Source organism: Ascaphus truei, chromosome 4 (genome assembly GCF_040206685.1).
Source record: "Ascaphus truei isolate aAscTru1 chromosome 4, aAscTru1.hap1, whole genome shotgun sequence".
In the NCBI taxonomy this organism is placed as follows: domain Eukaryota; kingdom Metazoa; phylum Chordata; class Amphibia; order Anura; family Ascaphidae; genus Ascaphus; species Ascaphus truei.
The window spans coordinates 302,858,722-302,879,136 of record NC_134486.1 but is presented as its reverse complement, the minus strand read 5'-3'; the positions used below and the strand labels follow the sequence as shown (position 1 = coordinate 302,879,136).

The following is a 20,415-nucleotide window of genomic DNA, read 5'->3' as shown; positions in this document are numbered from 1 at the left end:
AGTCTCATGCAGGAAGATATCTTTGAACAGTATCACTTTATTTAGTACACTGGCAGATGGAACAGCATACATAGCATACTTCACTTCATGGGGCTTCACCCTCAGGATGTACCCTGGACCTCCACTCCAGGCCAAGGGCACCTGAAGCAGCCCATGCTCTTACCTTAATCCTTGGTGGAGTAAAGGGTATAGTCTCCCTCTCCACTCACCAAGGGGAGGTAGTACAAACTGGCAGAGCCCTGCACAGTTGTTAGGGTAGACCAGCCTCTCTCAAGGAGGTAGATGCACTGACTAAATTCAGCAGTGTAGCTCCTTAAGTACAAGGAAAGTAGGTACCAGGTCTGAATCCATGATTGGACAAACACAGGCCTAGTCCCACCGCCTCCCCTGTCAATCAAGAAGCTACTGTGAATGGGGAAAACCCATGATAACTACTGTCAGGCCTGCTATTACCAGGGCTTATGCCAGGAGGGGGCAGACTGGTAGCCAGAAACCAGTCCTGGCTATGCGCATGCGCGCACGCGCACACGCGCACACACAAACACACACACACATACATAATGTCTTGTGGCTGGATGACCGTGGTAAGTGAGGAGGCAACATAATTCTTCTGGTGAAATAAGCTGGTGGTGGTTTTAGTTGTCCAAAAATATAACAAAACAATGGATGCTCTGTCCCTTTAAGTAAAACAAAACATAAACCAAAATCATATCCCTGTTAGGGAAACTAACTAAACAAAAGTTCAGTCTATCTACCTGGCTGGCTAGCTAGCTAAACTAGACCAGGCCAACAATATTCAGTAACACCACTTGGCTCCTGGAAGCTTTATTCCCCTCTGGACAGCAAAAATATGAGCAGCCTGTGTCTGTCTGTCAGCTCTCCTCTGTCCCCTCTCAGTGTCTGAGAGAAACTACTGCTCCAGAGGCATTTTCTCTTCCTCTTTTAAAATCAGGTGAGCTTACTTAATTAGGATCACCTGTGGACTGCCTAATCAGTGGAATTAACTTCTCACATACTGGAAAGCAGGCATTCTGCCACCTCCTACTAATGTATGCAGAGTCTATATATACATGCATGCATACACATACACGTGTGTGTCTATGATATCTTCCATATATAGTGCTCTATCTTTTAACTGTATCAATCTATTCCCCTATGTTGAATGTTACCTGAGATTTCCTTTACTGTGTACAGTATTTGAAAGACATTGCTTTCTATGGATAAAGAATAGTAAATCATGTTTAGAGATAAAGCAGTGGTGGGCACCAATGAAAACTCTAGTCATGAAGGCTAAGGAGCAATGCAAAGTCAAACATTGAAAAAGGGAACTGATTACCACAATGTTTTTTTTAAACAGAAAATGCTAAAAGTATTTTTTCTTACTACAGAACTGATTTATTAAAAACACCACACGTGCAGGATATTGCTTGAACTGCAGCTTTAATTAACTTGATTTGTCTCATCTGAAATCAGACATAGTTCCACTATTTTTTAAGGGCACTTTAACCACTGGTAAAGCAGGCTGGTTGTTTTGCAGGTAATCCTTTATGTTTCTGATGGTGTACAAGAGTTATCTTATTCTTATGCTATCAGTTTATGTCCCTCCGTCCCACTCACCGGAAAGAGGCAATACAGCCATTGTAGGGCCAGGTGAAGATGAGCGCGTTCTTGGGAGTACTGTGGAATGCACAAGTTTCTTTCTCATCCTGCCTTTCATCACAAGAAAATGCCATCATCTCATGGAGGTCCACTTTGTGCTTCAATCTGAAACTAGTGCCAGACCTGAAAAAATGACCAGAAAAAGTTTGTGACATTTCACTTTTTGGGGATAAACTGATAGAACCAGCTCATTTGCTGACATGTACAAAACCATAAACATTTTTTTTATTTACAATCTTCTACTTAATCCAGTTTAAGAGTAGATCTGTCTGGTCACACAGTTACTGTAGATTGTAAGCTCATTGGGACAGGGACTGCTTTTACTTAATGTTTTCTTTTATGTATTACTAGCTGATATACCCGGCGTTGCCCGGGATGTAAATGCGTGAAATGATATGATGAAGTTGTTGTTCAAAAATTGTGAGGTGGGGTGGTGTGGGGGGGAGAAGAGGTGGTGTGGTGTGGGGGGAGAAGAGGTGGGGTGTTGTGGGGGGGAGAAGAGGTGGGGTGTTGTGGGGGGGAGAAGAGGTGGGGTGGTGTGTGGGGGAGAAGAGGTGGGGTGGTGTGGGGGGGAGAAGAGGTGGGGTGGTGTGGGGGGGAGAAGAGGTGGGGTGGTGTGGGGGGGAGAAGAGGTGGGGTGGTGTGGGCGGGAGAAGAAGTGGGGTGGTGTGGGGGGGAGAAGAGTTGGGGTGGTGTGGGGGGGAGAAGAGGTGGGGTGGTGTGGTGTGGGAAAGAGGTGGTGTGGGAAAGAGGTGGTGTGGTGTGGGGAGGGAAAAGAGGTGGTGTGGTGTGGGGGGGGAGAAGAGGTGGTGTGGTGTGGGGGGGAGAAGAGGTGGTGTGGTGTGGGGGGGAGAAGAGGTGGGGTGGTGTGGGGGGGAGAAGAGGTGGGGTGATGTGGTGTGGGAAAGAGGTGGGGTGGTGTGGGGGGGAGAAGAGGTGGGGTGGTGTGGGGGGGAGAAGAGGTGGGGTGGTGTGGGGGGGAGAAGAGGTGGGGTGGTGTGGGGGGGAGAAGAGGTGGGGTGGTGTGTGGGGGAGAAGAGGTGGGGTGGTGTGGTGTGGGAAAGAGGTGGTGTGGGAAAGAGGTGGTGTGTTGTGGGGAGGTAAAAGAGGTGGGGTGGTGTGGGGGGGAGAAGAGGTGGTGTGGTGTGGGGGGGAGAAGAGGTGGCTGGTGTGGGGGGGAGAAGAGGTGGGTTGGTGTGGTGTGGGGGGGAGAAGAGGTGGGGTGGTGTGGGGGGGAGAAGAGGTGGGGTGGTGTGGGGGGGAGAAGAGGTGGGGTGGTGTGGGGGGGAGAAGAGGTGGGGTGGTGTGTGGGGGAGAAGAGGTGGGGTGGTGTGGTGTGGGAAAGAGGTGGTGTGGGAAAGAGGTGGTGTGTTGTGGGGAGGTAAAAGAGGTGGGGTGGTGTGGGGGGGAGAAGAGGTGGTGTGGTGTGGGGGGGGAGAAGAGGTGGCTGGTGTGGGGGGGAGAAGAGGTGGGTTGGTGTGGTGTGGGAAAGAGGTGGTGTGGTGTGGGAAAGAGGTGGTCTGGTGTGGGAAAGAGGTGGTGTGGGAAAGAGGTGGTGTGGGAAAGAGGTGGGGTAGTGTGGGGAGGGAAAAGAGGTGGGGTGGTGTGGGGGGGGGGGAAGAGGTGGTGTGGGGGGGGGAAAGAGGTGGGGTGGTGTGGGGGGGAAAGAGGTGGGTTGGTGTGGGGGGAAAATAGGTGGGTTGGTGTGGGGGGAAAAGAGGTGGGTTGGTGTGGGGGGAAAAGAGGTGTGGGGGGAAAAGAGAGGGGGAAGAGAGGGGAGGGGGGGAAGAGAGGGGTGGGTGGGGGGAAAGAGAGGGGAGGGTGGTGGGAAAGAGGGGAGGGTGGGGGAGAAAGTGAGGGGAGGGGGGGGAGAAAGAGAGGGGAGGGGGGGAGAAAGAGAGGGGAGGGGGGGGAGAAAGAGAGGGGAGGGGGGGAGAAAGAGAGGGGAGGGGGGGGGAGAAAGAGAGGGGAGGAGGGGGGGGGGAGAAAGAGAGGGGAGGGGGGGGAGAAAGAGAGGGAACAGGGGGGGTGTGTGCGGGCTGTTTTTGAGGTCCCGCAGAGTGGTGGCAGGGGGGGTGGTGATAGTGTTCTGTTTCTGCTGTCTGGCGGCAGCGATGTGGGGTACGTGTGCTGATAGAGGGTGTTGTTGGGGGGGGGGGTGCCGCATGGCTGGCCGCTCCACTTCCCGCCTCGGGACCGGGCGGGCCTAACGCTCGGAGCACGCAAGTGCCTGTGTTCCCCCTGCGGGAGCACCACGTGGCACACCAGTGGCTGTACCTCCGCCTACCGTGCGCGGCCGCTGGACCCGAAGCGGGGAACCTGACTGCTAATCCCCTTCTGGCCGCCAGACCCCTCTGCTCCCCGAAACCACCCCTCCCCGCCGGCAGCGTGCTCGTTTTAGAGGACCCGCGGCGGAAAGTGCCGCGTGGGGTAAGGGCGTAGCAAAGGGGCCGTAATGGTGATAGGGGGTGGCTCTGTTGTTGCAGGCCAGCGCCGGGAAGGGAGAAGGGGTGAGAGGGTGGGTGGTCAAGGGCGGCCAGCCGTTGAGGAGGGCCAGAGGGGTGATAGTTGGGGGGGGGGGGCAAGTTCACAGGGGTGAGAGGGGGGGGAGTGTTGTACTTATTTTTTGGGGGGGAGGTGTGTGTGTGTGTGTTTGGACCTTTGGCCCGTCACTCCGCCTCAGGCCAATGAGAGGTGTGCGGGGGCGGGCGGGCCAAGGGACCAATGAGATTTCCCCTAGGGACACAGGACATCCAGACAGGCATACAGTGCTTTCACAAATATAGTATAAGACATTGTTTCCCAAAGTGTGTGCCCCGGCGCCCTGGTGCTAGAGGGGCGCCGCGATCAGGCCGCCAGCAGCGGGAAACAAGGGCTGCTAGTTAATTAAAAAAAAAAACCTCTGAAGCCGGCGCCGGTCTCCCTGGCAGCGCCTGGCCTTCCGCATGCTTGCTGATGCGTGTGGAGGAGAGACTTCCCTGAGGGGAAGCGGAGGAGCGGTCACTTGACTGCTCCCATCCAATGGGGCTGCAGCCTGCCCGGCATTGCATATACAGAGCCACCAGACGACAGAGGCAGCACCAAGGTGTGTGTGTGTGTGTGTGTTTGTGTGTGTGAAAAACGGGCTGCAGGGTGTGTGTGTGTGTGTGTGTGTGTGTGTGTGTGTGTGTGTGTGTGTGTGTGTGTGTGTGTGTGTGTGTGTGTGTAAAACGGACTGCAGGTGGGTGGGTGGCTGTGAAAAACGGGCTGCAGGTGGGTGGATGGGTGTGAAAAACGGGCTGCAGGTGGGTGGATGGGTGTGAAAAACGGGCTGCAGGTGGGTGGGTGTGAAAAACGGGCTGCTTGTGAAAAACGGGCTGCAGGTGGGTGGGTGTGAAAAACGGGCTGCAGGTGGGTGGGTGGCTGTGAAAATTGGCTGCAGGTGGGTGGGTGTGAAAAACGGACTGCAGGTAGGTGGGTGTGAAAAACGGGCTGGTGAAAAACGGGCTGCAGGTGGGTGGGTGTGAAAAACGGGCTGCTTTGTGAAAAACGGCTGGTGGGTGTGAAAAACGGCTGGTGGGTGGGTGTGAAAAATGGCCTGCATGTGGGTGGGTGGGTGTGAAAAACGGGCTGCAGGTGGGTGGGAGAGAGAGTGTCCGTCTGTCTGTGAGAGAGTGTCCGTCTGTCTGTGAGAGAGAGTGTCCGTCTGTCTGTGTCTGACAGAGAGTGAGGTCAGAGAGAGTGAGGTCAGAGAGAGTGAGGTCAAAGAGAGTGAGGTCAGAGTGAGTGAGAGAGTGAGGTCAGAGAGAGGTCTGAGAGAGAGAGAGAGAGAGAGAGGTCAGAGAGAGAGAGAGAGAGGTCAGAGAGAGAGAGAGGTCAGAGAGAAAGGTCAGAGAGAGAGGTCTGAGAGAGAGGTCTGAGAGAGGTCTGAGAGAGAGAGAGAGGTCTGAGAGAGAGAGAGGGGTCTGAGAGAGAGAGAGAGGTCAGAGAGAGAGAGTGAGGTCTGAGAGAGAGAGAGAGAGTGAGGTCTGAGAGAGAGAGAGAGAGAGAGAGAGTGAGGTCTGAGAGAGAGAGTGAGGTCTGAGAGAGAGAGTGAGGTCTGAGAGAGAGAGTGAGGTCTGAGAGAGAGAGAGAAAGAGAGAGAGGTCTGAGAGAGAGAGTGAGGTCTGAGAGAGAGAGAGAAAGAGAGAGAGGTCTGAGAGAGAGAGAGAGAGCTTTGAGAGAGAGGTCTGAGAAAGAGAGGTCTGGGAGAGAGAGTGAGAGGTCTGCGAGAGAGTGAGGTCTGCGAGAGAGAGTGAGGTCTGCGAGAGAGAGTGAGGTCTGCGAGAGAGAGTGAGGTCTGCGAGAGAGAGTGAGGTCTGCGAGAGAGAGTGAGGTCTGCGAGAGAGAGTGAGGTCTGAGAGAGAGAGAGAGAGAGTGAGAGAGTGAGGTCTGAGTGAGAGAGGTCTGAGAGAGTGAGGTCTGAGAGAGTGAGGTCTGAGAGAGAGAGGTCTGAGAGAGAGAGAGGTCTGAGAGAGAGAGGTCTGAGAGAGAGGTCTGAGAGAGAGGGAGGTCTGAGAGAGAGAGAGAGAGGTCTGTGAGAGAGAGAGAGATTTGAGAGAGAGTGAGGTCTGAGAGAGAGAGTGAGGTCTGAGAGAGAGAGAGGTCTGAGAGAGAGAGAGAAAGAGAGAGAGGTCTGAGAGAGAGAGAGAGAGCTTTGAGAGAGAGGTCTGAGAAAGAGAGGTCTGGGAGAGAGAGTGAGAGGTCTGCGAGAGAGTGAGGTCTGCGAGAGAGAGTGAGGTCTGCGAGAGAGAGTGAGGTCTGCGAGAGAGAGTGAGGTCTGCGAGAGAGAGTGAGGTCTGCGAGAGAGAGTGAGGTCTGCGAGAGAGAGTGAGGTCTGAGAGAGAGAGAGAGAGAGTGAGAGAGTGAGGTCTGAGTGAGAGAGGTCTGAGAGAGTGAGGTCTGAGAGAGTGAGGTCTGAGAGAGTGAGGTCTGAGAGAGAGAGGTCTGAGAGAGAGAGAGGTCTGAGAGAGAGGTCTGAGAGAGAGGGAGGTCTGAGAGAGAGAGAGAGAGAGAGGTCTGTGAGAGAGAGAGAGATTTGAGAGAGAGAGAGGTCTGAGAGAGAGAGAGAGAGAGGTCTGAGAGAGAGAGAGAGGTCAGAGAGAGAGAGAGAGAGGTCTAAGAGAGAGAGAGAGAGAGAGGTCTGAGAGAGAGTGAGGTCTGAGAGAGAGAATGAGGTCTGAGAGAGAGAGAGAGAGAGAGAGAGAGAGAGAGAGAGAGAGAGAGAGAGAGTGAGGTCTGAGAGAGAGAGTGAGGTCTGAGAGAGAGAGGGGTCTGAGAGAGAGAGTGAGAGTGAGGTCTGAGAGAGAGAGAGTGAGAGTGAGGACTGAGAGAGAGAGTGAGGTCTGAGAGAGAGAGAGTGAGGTCAGAGAGAGAGAGAGAGAGAGAGTGAGGTCTGAGAGAGAGAGAGAGAGTGAGGTCTGAGAGAGAAAGTGAGGTCTGAGAGAGAGAGAGAGTGAGGTCCGAGAGATAGAGTGAGGTCAGAGAGAGAGAGATTGAGAGTGTGTTAGTGTCTGAGAGAGACACCAACTGCGCACTGCAACTGTTAGGTATGTATACACACCTTTTTTTTTTTTACTTTGGGCGCCGCGGAAAAATCCTGATCGCCTTGAAAAAATTCTGATTGCTTTGGGGAGCCTTGAACCGAAAAAGTTTGGGAACCACTGGTATAAGATGAACGGATTTGTTTTTCTCTTCCCTTTTTTATGTCTCATATATTATCTCTGTAAATGGCTGCATACAGTACGCTGGCTGGTGTTTTATAAATACATTTAAAAAATGCATAAAATAAATTTTCAGGAATTAACGTTTATTTCTGGAATTAGGCCTCAAGCAAATATATGTGCACCATTTAAACACAGAGAATACACGTTTTATCAATATGAACATTTTTGTAAATTCATGTATACCTGCCAGACACACTGTAGAAGTATATTGGTTTATATTGTGCAGTCTACACTGTAAATACTACACTACAGTATATCTATATAAAGACAACTTTAATTTTTTTCAAGATTATCATACCAGAAAGATGAAAATGTGCAATAATCTGTTGAAAGGGTTTGAGTTCCTATGCTCAGATGTGGTTTGACTGTTAACCATTCTGGCAATCTTCACTCCCATTTTAGAATTGTTTTCTGGTCAATGGACTGTAACAACTTATTTTTAATATGCCAGTGAACATGCATCAGTTGTTTTGTTACTATTGACCTGATTTAAATTTGCATGCAGAAGCAATCAACTGACTTTTTTGTTTCTTTCATAAACATGTTTATTTCATCACATTATAACACAATATCCAGGGTTGGACCTCCACACACTTAAACATATGCTAAAATTAAAAAAATATATACAATTGTAAAATTAGGAACAGGATTTGGTTTGTTTGTCAGATGAAAAATTAACCAGTTTAGTTAATGATACTGGCATGAAATTTCAAAATATCTGGCTGCCTTGGTTGGCCAGACAGATATCCCAGGGGTGAGCAATGCCACCGCTTGGCTATAATAGTGTTAGATGCGTTCTCCTCTGACGGGAGGAGAGGCCCTGAGAGGAAGACAATGGAAAGTTGTAGTTGAGGGCCTAGCCACACTCCACACGAAACTTCAAGTAAAGAACTGAAGGAATTTCTAAACTCTGTGGCACAGTGTTAAACACAGACAACACCTCTGCTACTCTTCCCCCACCCCCCCATCCATCCCTACCTTACACTCACAATGTGGTTTTATATGTTTTATGTTATCATTGAAATGGGTTTTCTAGTTTAGTCAGGCATTAAGTTAGGGTTAAACTCTGCTGCGCTGGAGTCATGACAACGCAACGACTATGTTGTTTGCTTGACGTTCTGAAATCTCAATTAATTTTTTTAGCTAGCTGCTAAGGCAATGAAGGGGTTAAACCTCAGCCTGTATCTTGGGGCAGAAGGGGTGGATGAAGGGGGTATTAGTCCCAGGGTGGATGCTTAGGCCTGGCTAGAAGGTGGTGGGAGGAGTTAACCCCTTCACTACCATAGCAGTGGGAACAGATATGATAATGAAGGGGTTAACCAGTCCTGCTATCCCCCGGAAGGCCTAAACACCCACCCTTGGGGCTAATACACCCTTCACCCAATCCCTCTACCCCAAGAAACAACAATAAACACAACAACCCTACTACCCTCCTCCTTTACCACCAACAACCCCCCACAACACATACAGTATATTAGGCAAAATAACTATTATCCAGATATGAATAGCTAATTTGCTCATTATAACATCAAACATTAGCCAGCCAGCATATATAAAGTAAATAAAACTTTCTACTTACCCCTGCCATCATGAAGGGTGTCCTCATCAGCATACTCCAGGTCCATGTCCTCCGTTGCCAGCAAGAGTACATGAAAAATTACAATCTATTGGCCCCTAACCCCTTAATCACCTTAGCGATTAATAACCGCTATAGTTATTAAGGGGTTAACCCACCCTTTCCCGCTACCCATCCAAGAGGCCTAACCCCCCACCCCGGACCCACTATACCCACCCATTGATTTGCACAGTGGTATATCATACCCATATAATATGGGCATTATAAGGCACTATAGCAGTCAATGGCCAACCTATTAAAATAATCAAGCACAACAATACACAACAATTAAAGAAATAAACACGCACCTAAACACCACAACAATTATAGAACTAAAAAGCCTCAACTACACTCAACTCAATAAAAAATATCTAACACTAAAGAATAAAAATGAGAGTATACCAAAATAATAGAATACAATTAAAGAAACACACAACCAACAAAACAAATCAAGAAATTAAACCGGTAGCCAATCAACAAATGTACTAAAAACAAGTCATCCAAATTCAAAACAATTTTATCATAACAATAAACAGAAATAGAAAAAAAAAATACCAATCAATACAAAACAAGCATTTGCCAAAAAATACATTGCCTGTCACTGTATTTACCTATACCCACAGATTAATACATTGGCAGTCAATGGGCAATGAAAAACATAAAAATAAATAAATACATTTAAAAAACCTCAAAAAAGACATTCACATACATTCAATATTTATCTTACCTTTAGAAGTCTTCACCCTCTGAATCCCGGCATTTCAGGAAGCTCTCGACCCGCGACATCATCTACTGCAATCCAACTCCATACTCATTGAAGAACAGCATCAATCTTTCTTTCTTCCATTATTTCCTCTTCTTCTATCTTCATCTGTCATTCTTTTCTTCTTTTCTTTAATCTTCTATCTTCTTTTTTTGTAATCCAATAGAGCCCAATGTTAAATCCAGCAACGGAAGTTGCCTCAACATCTTCTTGAGCTAAAATGAAACAGAACAGGCCTTATATAGGGCATGTGACGTCACATTTTAGGGCCAGATAGTACAGCTCCAATCCGATTGGACGCTGTATCATGTTTTTTTTTAAAGTATGTGATGTCATCTCCAAGAGAGGTACGTCACATCCTTAAAATCACATGGCTATATCACATGGTATTACAGCCAATGGGATTGAAGACATCCCATTGGTTCATGTACCATGTGATATGTTACATTAGTTTAAAGGATGTGACATCATCCCTAAAATCCAATTATTTGGAATGGGCAAATGAGCTATTATCCCTTTCTGGATAATAGTAATTTTGCCCATTACTGTACTGTATGTGTTGGGGGGGAGGTTGTTGGGGGGTAGAGGTGGTGGGTAATAGTGTTGTGTTTTTGAATCTTTATTGTGGATAGCGCGGATGGGTGAAGTTGGTATTGTCCCTTGGTGGGTGTTTATACCTCCCGGGTATTAGCGGTATTAACCTGGCTTGCGAATTTTTTCAGAAACTCGCCATCTTGAGCCACGATTAGCCTCGCTAAACTAATTGAGGCTACTAGAATTACACGAGTTTCAGAACCTGCCGATATGAAGGTTATCGTCTCTCACCCGGCAATTTGTTTTGGGCGGCTGAAAAAATGGGCGATTTATGCCTTTATCACCCACTTATCGAGGCTTACAGAATAGCAGTAGGCATTTGGGGTGAAAAAGCCTTGATAAGTGGGTTATGAAGGCTTATAGAATAGGCCCCAAAGTGTTTTTAAGTTGACAAGTGTAAGGCAATTTAGGAATAGGGTATGGTGTCAGACCCAACAGGATCAGAAATATAACCCACACAACCTCTGTTATTCAGAACAACAGCTCTAGCAGTGTGAGTTAAACAAGCTGATGGCTAACACCACTGTCACAGTATACTTAGTTTTGAGTTCTACTTCTCATCGAGTGCTCATACTTGTACAAAGCACTTTTAGAGAAGCATATCTAATAAGCAGTCTTCTGCCATGAGACACTCTCTGGTACAACTTACAGTCCATTTATTTGAAGAAGCTCTAATGTATTCCAGCACCGAAGGTGCCTTATGGCAGAACGCTGCTTAGTAAATATGGCCCACTGTCTTCATCCTTTATAAGATTAGATGTGCACATGAATGGAAAAAGAGAGTAGCAAATTGTACTAAGTTAACATCAATGCTCAGAGCCACCTTCCTTTGGCCCCTGTAGGTACAGGGCGATCTAGATCTTACCCAAATGATCTGGCCAGGATGCATGGTGAAACCTCCTCCTATAGAAATGTGTACCCAATGTGGGATAAAGCGTAGAGAATGTTTGTGTGAAATAAAAGGATAATAAGGTTATTCTGTGGTTTCTACCTAAACCACAGCAAAAAGTTTGAAATGAACCACTGAGTTAATGAATACCAGTCCCGCTTGGTAGTTGGGGTTGGATTCTGTCCACCAAACTGCAAGGGACACAACAATGTAGTCAAATGTGGTCCACTAGAAAGAGTAAATTACTGGTTAAACGTAAACAAGTCCCGCTGATAAAAGAAAAGTCTGTAGATGTAGCCCCAGAGAACAGGATAACCACTCCTCTAATGACAGTACGGTACCTCGAAAGAAAGAAGAGGGGTGCAACAGGGCATAAAATCTTTTATGTAATCAGCAAAAAATAAAACAAAATAAGAAATGTACTCACATGATAAGAGAAAGGGACATGGTATTTAAAAACTGCTGAAGATAAAGCCCTAGTGGGGGGGATCGGTTTCTTCTCACTTTCTGCTTCAGCATGCAGGGCAGTCTGGAAGCCGATGTTGTATGTCAGATATGACATGTTCCTCCAAAGTATTCATCCCCTGGGGTTCCCATCAGTGGCATCCTACGATTTGGATGGTCTGTGGCACTGGCGTCCTCTTTCACCCTGTGTGGCGGAACTGATGTCCTCCTTGCCGCTTGCTGTGCGCATACGTTTGATGTCACTGGAGGATCCCCTGGGCTGCAGCAATATAGATGAGGCTGATAGCCCGTGTTAGGCTGATGATCTCAATCCAACGCGTTTCACCACGTGTCGTGGCTTCCTCAAAGATGATCCTCCCCTGACGTACAGGGGAAATTACGTCAAAATGATCCGCGGAATGGGTTTTGACAGTTTGGCCCATCCCTAGAAAGCAGCACATCTGAGTGAGTTCCCCTTATTTTATTTATCACTTTGTTCTGTTCTTGAATATATGCTGTTTTTTCATTTATACAAATTTACATATGTTTAATTGTGAGTGCAGATCAAACCCTGGATATTTTGTAAACTATTGCACCAGTGCGATGTTGGTACTGGAAGTTTGCACCTATGACTTATGAAATACTTGTAGGTGAGTGCAAGTGGTAAAATCTTTTTTTACATGACACTATTACATCAAATACATCCACTATAACATGACATATATCCCACTACAACATCACATACATCCCACTGTAACATCAAAAACATCACATTATATCACATACATCCCACTATAACATCAAATAAATCACACTATATCACATACATCACACTATAACATCACATTTATTTATTTATAAAAATGTTTTTAGCAGGAAGTAATACATTGAGAGTTGCCTCTCGTTTTCAAGTATGTCCTGGGCACAGAGTTATAACAATATATGGTTACATTAAAATAACAGAGGTTATACAATCAATTCACAGACATTTCATGAACAGAGATTTGGGAAATTGGGTACAGGGGATAGAAGGGCTGGTGAGTTTCAGATTAAAATAGAGAAGCTTTAATATCACCAAACATCAGCGAACAGCAGCAAATGGCTCACACCCTTTAGCTGCCCTTCGACTGCGCCAAAGGCTGTCCGCCTTTCTGGCGACACAGATGTACACTGAAGGGGTTCAGTTTGAATGCAGCTGTGAAGTCCTTTGTCCTCTTGGCTCATTAACTTTGCAGTGTGTGGGGTTGACGTTCCACATAGTCCAAGCAAATGTTAACCCTTACCACGCTGGTCCTGTGTAGAGGGGAGCAGTTCTTGGGGAACCCCATCAGGCGCTTTTGGGGTGACACAGATGTACACACATGTATATACATCACACTACAGTATATCACATACATCACACTATAACATCATATACATCCCACTATAACATCATATACATTCCACTATAACATCACATAAATCCCACTATAACTTCACATACATCACACTATAACATCAAATACATCACACTATAACACTTCATAACACTGTGCCAAAGTGTCTGAAGGTTTAATATATTGCAATGTTCTCTTTTTCCTTGACTATACTTCTCCATCTCATTTCAAAACATTTTAAAATAGATAATTTATCTATTCACTGCACTATTTCTTCCATAATATCCTCTATTTTTTTTTCACCTCACAAACTTTCTTCATAAATGCTTTTCAAATTCAAGCAAAATTGTTGTTTCTTCATATCTAGTCTTTGCCCACCCTACAGAATACAATGCAGTAAGTACACGTACTTCAGGGAATCACAGGCTGAGGTTGGCTCTTATTAAATAATGTATCTATATTTGTTAATGTTAGACATGGGCAAATGTCCTAAAAGTTTTTGCAATTTTTTTCTTACATTTTGCTTTTTACTATATTTTTGCAAATTTTCCCATTACTCAAAATGTTGCCAATTTTGCAAATTGTTCCCAGACCTTGCTGAGTTCTTGCAAAATTTACAAAAAAATACCAACATTTAGAGCAAATGGCAGAATATAAAGGGTCATGTGGCCTAAATGTTGTTATTGTCTTTCACACCCGTTGTACTATGCTTTTTCATTGGGCCTTGTAAATAAATAAATAATATTGATAATGTTACTTGGGTATCCTGACGGTACTGCAGAGGCTCTTGTCTGTTGAAAAGATACATCACTATATCCCCTGATGCTGTACATCATTACAGCCTCATATATTGTAAGTTACAATGTGGCAATTTGGTCTTAGATATTGCCAGGCAACGTTTTGCATAAATACAGTAAGTCTCATTTTGAGAAATAACCTAGAGCACACTTGTTAAGAATACTTTTAGCAAGTTGTCATATCTGTAGCAAGAAGGTTATGGTATCAGCAGCTGAAAACTGCTCTTAAATGATTGTAGTGTAATGAGTTGTTCATTTTGCAACAGCAACAAGATGCGAGATTGTAGCATTATGGGAGCAAAATGACATTCCATCTATTTGGTTTGTCTGCCAGATGGAAAAACAACCCAGTTTAGTTAATGACACTGGCGCTAAATTCCAAAACGTTTGGCTACCGTGGCTGGCTCAAACATATATCCCAGGGGTGAACGGTGCCACAGTTATGCTTTGATAGAAATAAATGTGTTCTCCTTTGACTAAGGGAATCATAGTTTAAAAGACATTGAACTTTAGGGCAGCGGTGCGCAAAGTGGGGGGGCACTGAATATTTTTTTGGGGGGTGCGGGCGCTTGCAGAGGTTTAAATTAAATGCCGGGGTATCGCGTGAGGCCTCTGCAACTCCCTTACCATGATTCTGGAGATTTGCTGTGACCGTCGCCATGGCAACGCGACATCAAATGACGCCACGGTGTCATGCGGAGTGACATCATACGCCCGTCTCCATGGCAGCATAATTTGACACTGCCAAACAAGTGCATGGGCGCACGAGACTGAGGAGGAGCAGACAGGGAGATACATCTAAAAAAAAGTTTGCGCTCGCCTGGTTTAGGGGATTGAAACCTGACCCTAGTGACGGAAATAGGTGATTGAGACCACACAGGAGAGCATAAGGCACAAGATGGCTGCAAGGAGATGACAACAAATGGAAGACTTGGACCAAAAAGATAAAAGAGAACTTTGGCCCCCCTCCCCTTTACCCCCCCTTCTGGGATTTTCATGAGTTACAATTATTGGATATTATTTGCTGATTTCGAAAAATTAGATGAGATGTAATGTTATTGGTTTATTATGTGAAAATTCAATAAAACTTTAAGTTACAAACAAAAGAACATGAGTTACATACTGTACATCATCACTATGACTTTAAAAGTATGTCAGTTTTCATTTAATGTGTATTTTTATGTCTTATGTCTTTATGTGTTTCATTTTAATGTCTTAAAATATTTCTATATGGAGTTAAATGTTTTTAGTAATATGGCAAACTATTGTCAATATGGGTTACTAAACTAAAGTATTTTTCAAATGATTGTTAAATATTAAGCAGCTTTATTCATACTGCTATTCATACTGCTGCATATTTACTACATACAAGTGTTGTAAAAAGATAGATTGCTTAATTTGCAATAACGTGCATGTTGCCTATATTTGGTACAATAAAGTTTAATATGTTTGTAAATGTAGATAACTAATTTTACCAGGACAATTTACTTGTGGTGGGATTTAAATAATTTGCAATGTACCGTCCTTGGTGATAAATATAGAAAAGTATGGATTAGTTAGTCAAATGAAACAATATTTACTACTAAGTATGAATTAAAAATATGATTGAATGCTCTAAATATAGTCGTATACAAATGATTGTAGTGCTTAGTTATCACTAAAGCACATATTCGCACTGGGCAGAATCAGGAGCTTTAGATTTTGGACTTTCCATAGATGTCATCTTGATACTAAAATGTAAGCCATGAGTAATCAGGACAGCAGTGGCTTCGGAGCAGACCACCCACCATGCTTGGTCTACAGTAGGCGGAAAGTGAGAAAGTCAAACCTCAGAGGTATGAGGGCTGAGAGACCACTCACTGACATTTGCTTTCTCTTCTGGTGGGACATAAATGTTTTCAGAGACACCCACACGATGCTGCTATTAGCACTTAATAAGGTGCATAAAAAGTATACAGAGCCTGTTTTTTTTTCTTCTGTTTTTTTCAATTGATGGCATTTAATGACTAATCAACTGCAGCCTGTTTCTTGTCTTTTGCCAATTCAGATATTTCAAACTGAATATGTTACTCATAAATAAACCTCCAGTACAGTTACAGTAAAAACAAATACAGCAACTACAATGCTGACTTTCCCAGATGCGGCGATAAACATGTTTAAGGTTAACTCTCATAATTTACTGGAAGATCCTGGGTTCTTGGAATGCAATACACAGTATTATGCATAACATAGGGACACAATGAAACATGTGGAGATCTGATTTTATTCTTATGTAATTAATCCTATAAATGATGCCTGATGGATATCAGATTCTGTGGAGAAGTAATGAAAGATACTATATAGCAATAAACAAAAGTTGATAAATCAGATGTAATTCTAATCATCAGCATCATACAAGGAGCAAGTGACATTGATGAGTTACTGCTGTACTCATTATTAACAGATAAAACATATTGAGAGGAAAAAAACGAATTAGCATACCAATATTGTTTTATGAGAGAATGACTATGACGTGACACCCCCACTATAGGAAGGCTTGGCCCAAATTTCGGTGAGACATTTCGTAAAATGCCCTTTGAGCCTTTGATGACACTGTTGCATATTTATTCATGACATTTGCACTTGCCTTCTGCGATTCTTTACGTCACTTAAAAAAGGCAATATCTTTATTTTTGTTTTCAGCATGCCTGGTAACCAAGATTGGTTTGTTCCGTATGGTCGTTGGCCAAGATATCAGAATATAATACACACCGTATTCGTTTCTCATCATGAATCATTGACCAAGAAAATCCAAGTTTAAGATAATTTTTCTTTATATTTTCTTCTTTTGCTACTTGAGCATTCTATTTTCACATCGGTACATTCCATTGTTTTGGAATTTTCAGGACTTTTCCATAACTTTTCTACTTTTTTTTAGATTTGAACATCATTTGATGAAGAGGTAACTGTTGTAGCATTTACACCAACCTTAAAAAGTCACTTGGGCATTTTCAGGGGAGGGAATATATATTTTTGAATAACTGTTAACGATGCTCGTTAAACGTCTCAGAAATACTGAATTTAAGCGAAGCTGACTGAATTCAAGCAACGACTACGATAGTTACAGGCTGGAATGTTATCCCTACCACTTCGAGGAAGTGCAAAATGAAGGTCAATTGCGCTCTGATTACATTTACGATACTATGTACTGTACGTGCCAGCTAAACGAAAATAAATAACTTGTTAAATTATTGTGAACGTGCCTATCAATCAATCTATGTTGGCAAAAAATCACAAGAATCGTAGTACTCTAGGAAGCTATAATAATATTTTGTTTTAAAATGTAGCATTTGTTGACACACAATATTGACATTAAAGCAACAGCATTATTCAGTGCATGATTCCTTAAAGATCCACCACGTTAGCATATAATGCAGGCAAACCAAACTGGAGAGGAAATAAACTCAATCCGATCAGTAGGCGCGAAGTCTACTGATCTATGAATTAAAACCCTTTCTCCAAATGGATTAAATATTGACTTGGATCTGGGAGTATTTTTTTTTTAATATTGTTTTCCTTTATTGGCGTCTTGCAAAGTACATACATGTGAATAATAAGATGACATTCACAACATAACAGATCATTTTGGAGCACAGGCATATGACAGTGAAGTACTCTGAGACACACAACAAACCATTTTTTCCCTACTTTCAGTAGTGAAAAGAAAGGTGATGACGAGGGACGGGTGGATAGTTGGGAACGACATGGGGAAGAAGAAGAGGGGGTGGGGGGTGGGGGAAGGGATTGTGGTGGGTCGGGTGCTCGGGCCCAAGGGTATCAGAGTTGGACCAGGGCTTGCAACAGTGTTGGAGCCCCAGAGCCTGGTCAAGGCTCCCAGGTTCTATAGAATTGAGGCATTCTCTGCTTCAGCATGGCTGTCAGTCTCTCCATGTTCATGACCCCATCTATTCTTTTAATTACTGTTCTCCTGGAAGGGGCCTTTACTTGTTTCCAGGCCGCCGCGATACAGCATCTGGCGGCCGTAAGGATCGCGAGGTAAGTCTGGCTGTAGGGGCGGGAGGTCCTCAATTGGTCTCCCCAGCATGTACGTCAGGGTGTCCAGGGGGACCTCCTGTCCTAAAGTTTCAGTCAAGAGACTCTGGATCCTGGTCCAGAACCTCTGGATCTCCGGGCATGCCCACCAAATATGTGGCATGTCCCCCCTTTGACCACATCCCCTCCAGCACACATCTGTGGTGCCTGGGAAGATCTGGCTCAGTCTACTCGGGGTTAGGTACCATTGGAATAAGATTTTATAAATATTTTCCTTCGCGATTGAGCAAATTGACGTTTTGGTGGCAGCTTCCCGGATATCCTCCCAGTCTTCCAAGGTCGATTGGGATGTTTAGATCAGCGCTCCATTTTATCATATATGAGTGTGAGGGGGGGGGTGCCTCTAATGTTCTATAAACTTCGGAAATTAAACCTCTCTGGTATTCCCCCTTTAGGCACAGGGTCTCGAATCTAGTGCACGCTGGGAATTTAAGGTTAGGGGATTGGGCTCTCAGGAGGTGCCTTATCTGAAGGTATTTGAAGATGGGGAGGTCTGGGGAGGAGAACTTATTTTTAAGTTCTTGGAAGGACAGGACCTCATCGCTTTCCAGGAGATCCGCAACCACTCTGATATTTAGGCCCTGGAATTGACCAAATTGGGTACGGGAGCACCCAGGTGGGAAGTCTGGGATCCCGAAGATGGGGATAAGTTGTGAGGGGGATGAAGCTAGGCCATGTTTCCCTTTAGCTTTAATCCAGGTTGACAACGTGCACCTCATCGCCCCAAGCTCAAATCTCAGGGGCCTCTTTTCTTTGTGAGCCTGAAACCATAGTAAGGCTGAGAGGGGGGTGGGGGCCGCGTGGTGCATTTCTATCTCCAACCAGCAGTTGCCTGCCTTAGCTGGGCCGCCTGCCTGCCTTAGCTGGGCCACCTGGTAATATCTGACCACCCCCAAACCCCCTCTCGTCCTCGAAGCCAACAGCACCAATCTCGGCACCCTTGGTCTATGCTGCCTCCATATAAAATGGAGGATATGAGCTTGCATATTCCGCAATTCTACTAGCGGGACAGGGACTGGGAGGGTTTGAAAATTGTACAGTAAACGGGGAAGGATATTCATTTTAGTGGACACAATTCTTCCAAACCAAGAGCTCTGATGGGCATGCCAAGTCTCCAGGTCTCTCTTGATCTGGCGGAAGAGGGGGGGGGGGAAGTTAGCTTGATTATAGCGAGCTGTATGAGCTTGCTATTTTTATACCTAGGTATTTAATGTGGGAGTTATTGCACTTATACTTGAAGTTGGTTTGTAGAAGTTTCCATGTAGGGTCTGGGAGAGAAATGTTGAGCGCCTTGGACTTGTCCGTATTTATTTTATAGTCGGACACTAGACTAAACTGGTCCAACAGTTTCTGGAAATTAGGAAGGGAGGTGTGCGGGTCAGCTAAGTTCAGAATGACGTTATCAGCAAAGAGGGAGATTTTATACTCCCTGTCTGCGATTGGGATGCCCTTTATGCTGGGTTCGGCTCTGATCCGGGCTGCTAGTGGCTCTATTGATAGGGCAAATAGTAGAGGGGATAGGGGGCAACCTTGCCTGGTTCCATTTTTGATTGTTATTGAGTTGGAGTGCCCTCCGGGGAGTTTTAAGAGGGCGGTAGGGTTGTTATAGAGGGCTCGTACCCCCTCGAGGAACGGACCCGAAAAGGCAAACCGAAGCATAGTTTGGTCCAGAAAGGACCATTTGATTTGGTCAAATGCCTTTTCGGCATCAAGGCTTAGGATCAAGGCCTGAGACTTATTGAGGTGGACGTGGTCTATAATATTGATAATTTTGCGGGTGTTGTCAGAGGCCTGTCTTCCTGACACAAAGCCCACCTGGTCTATATGAATCAATCTGGGGAGAATAGGGTTCATACATATATAAGGAGATAAAGAGTACTCCTAAAAAGATCCCCATTCACTGCACAGCAAAGCTGAAAATAATCATCAGGGTATAGTTACCCACTAGAAATGTAGTATAGGCTATAAGGGTACAATTAAGTAACCGCTCCCAGCACTGTGGGAGGACAGTTACCACTAAAATGCCCGTAGGCAGAAAATAATAAATTGTTTAATGTTAATCAGAAATCGGCGCAGTAACACATACTCAAAACTACCATAAAAACAATTAAAACTTGGGTGATGAAGGGTACAGGCATGTCTATGGTTAAATCCAAAATATTGTAATATATATCCCCTAACCAAATCCTGATCTATAGTGTGAGACAGAAATAAATAAATAAGGGTTAATAAACGTATAGCACTAAACCCTCTTGTCTCGGGGTGGGGTGCTGGTGTAGGTAAAACTGATCAATGAATGTTGTAAATACTCTAATAAATGTCAGTAGCAAGACAGCATACCAACAGCATGTGGTGCAGTGCATCCAAAGTGGTATATGGATCAATGTCAGATCCCGTGCATAGTATATCACCAATAAGTACATCAATGTCGCACAATAGATA

General features: G+C 45.0%; 1 protein-coding gene across 1 annotated transcript in view; it reads right to left on the bottom strand.

The window, feature by feature from the left end:
* Positions 1–20,415, bottom strand: part of TAGAP (T cell activation RhoGTPase activating protein) — a 158,045-nt gene that overhangs the window by 39,629 nt on the left and 98,001 nt on the right. Inside the window, exon 4 of the mRNA XM_075597758.1 lies at positions 1,618–1,782. Within this exon, the coding sequence (XP_075453873.1) occupies positions 1,618–1,782 (165 nt within the window). The remainder of the gene's footprint in view (positions 1–1,617; positions 1,783–20,415) is intronic.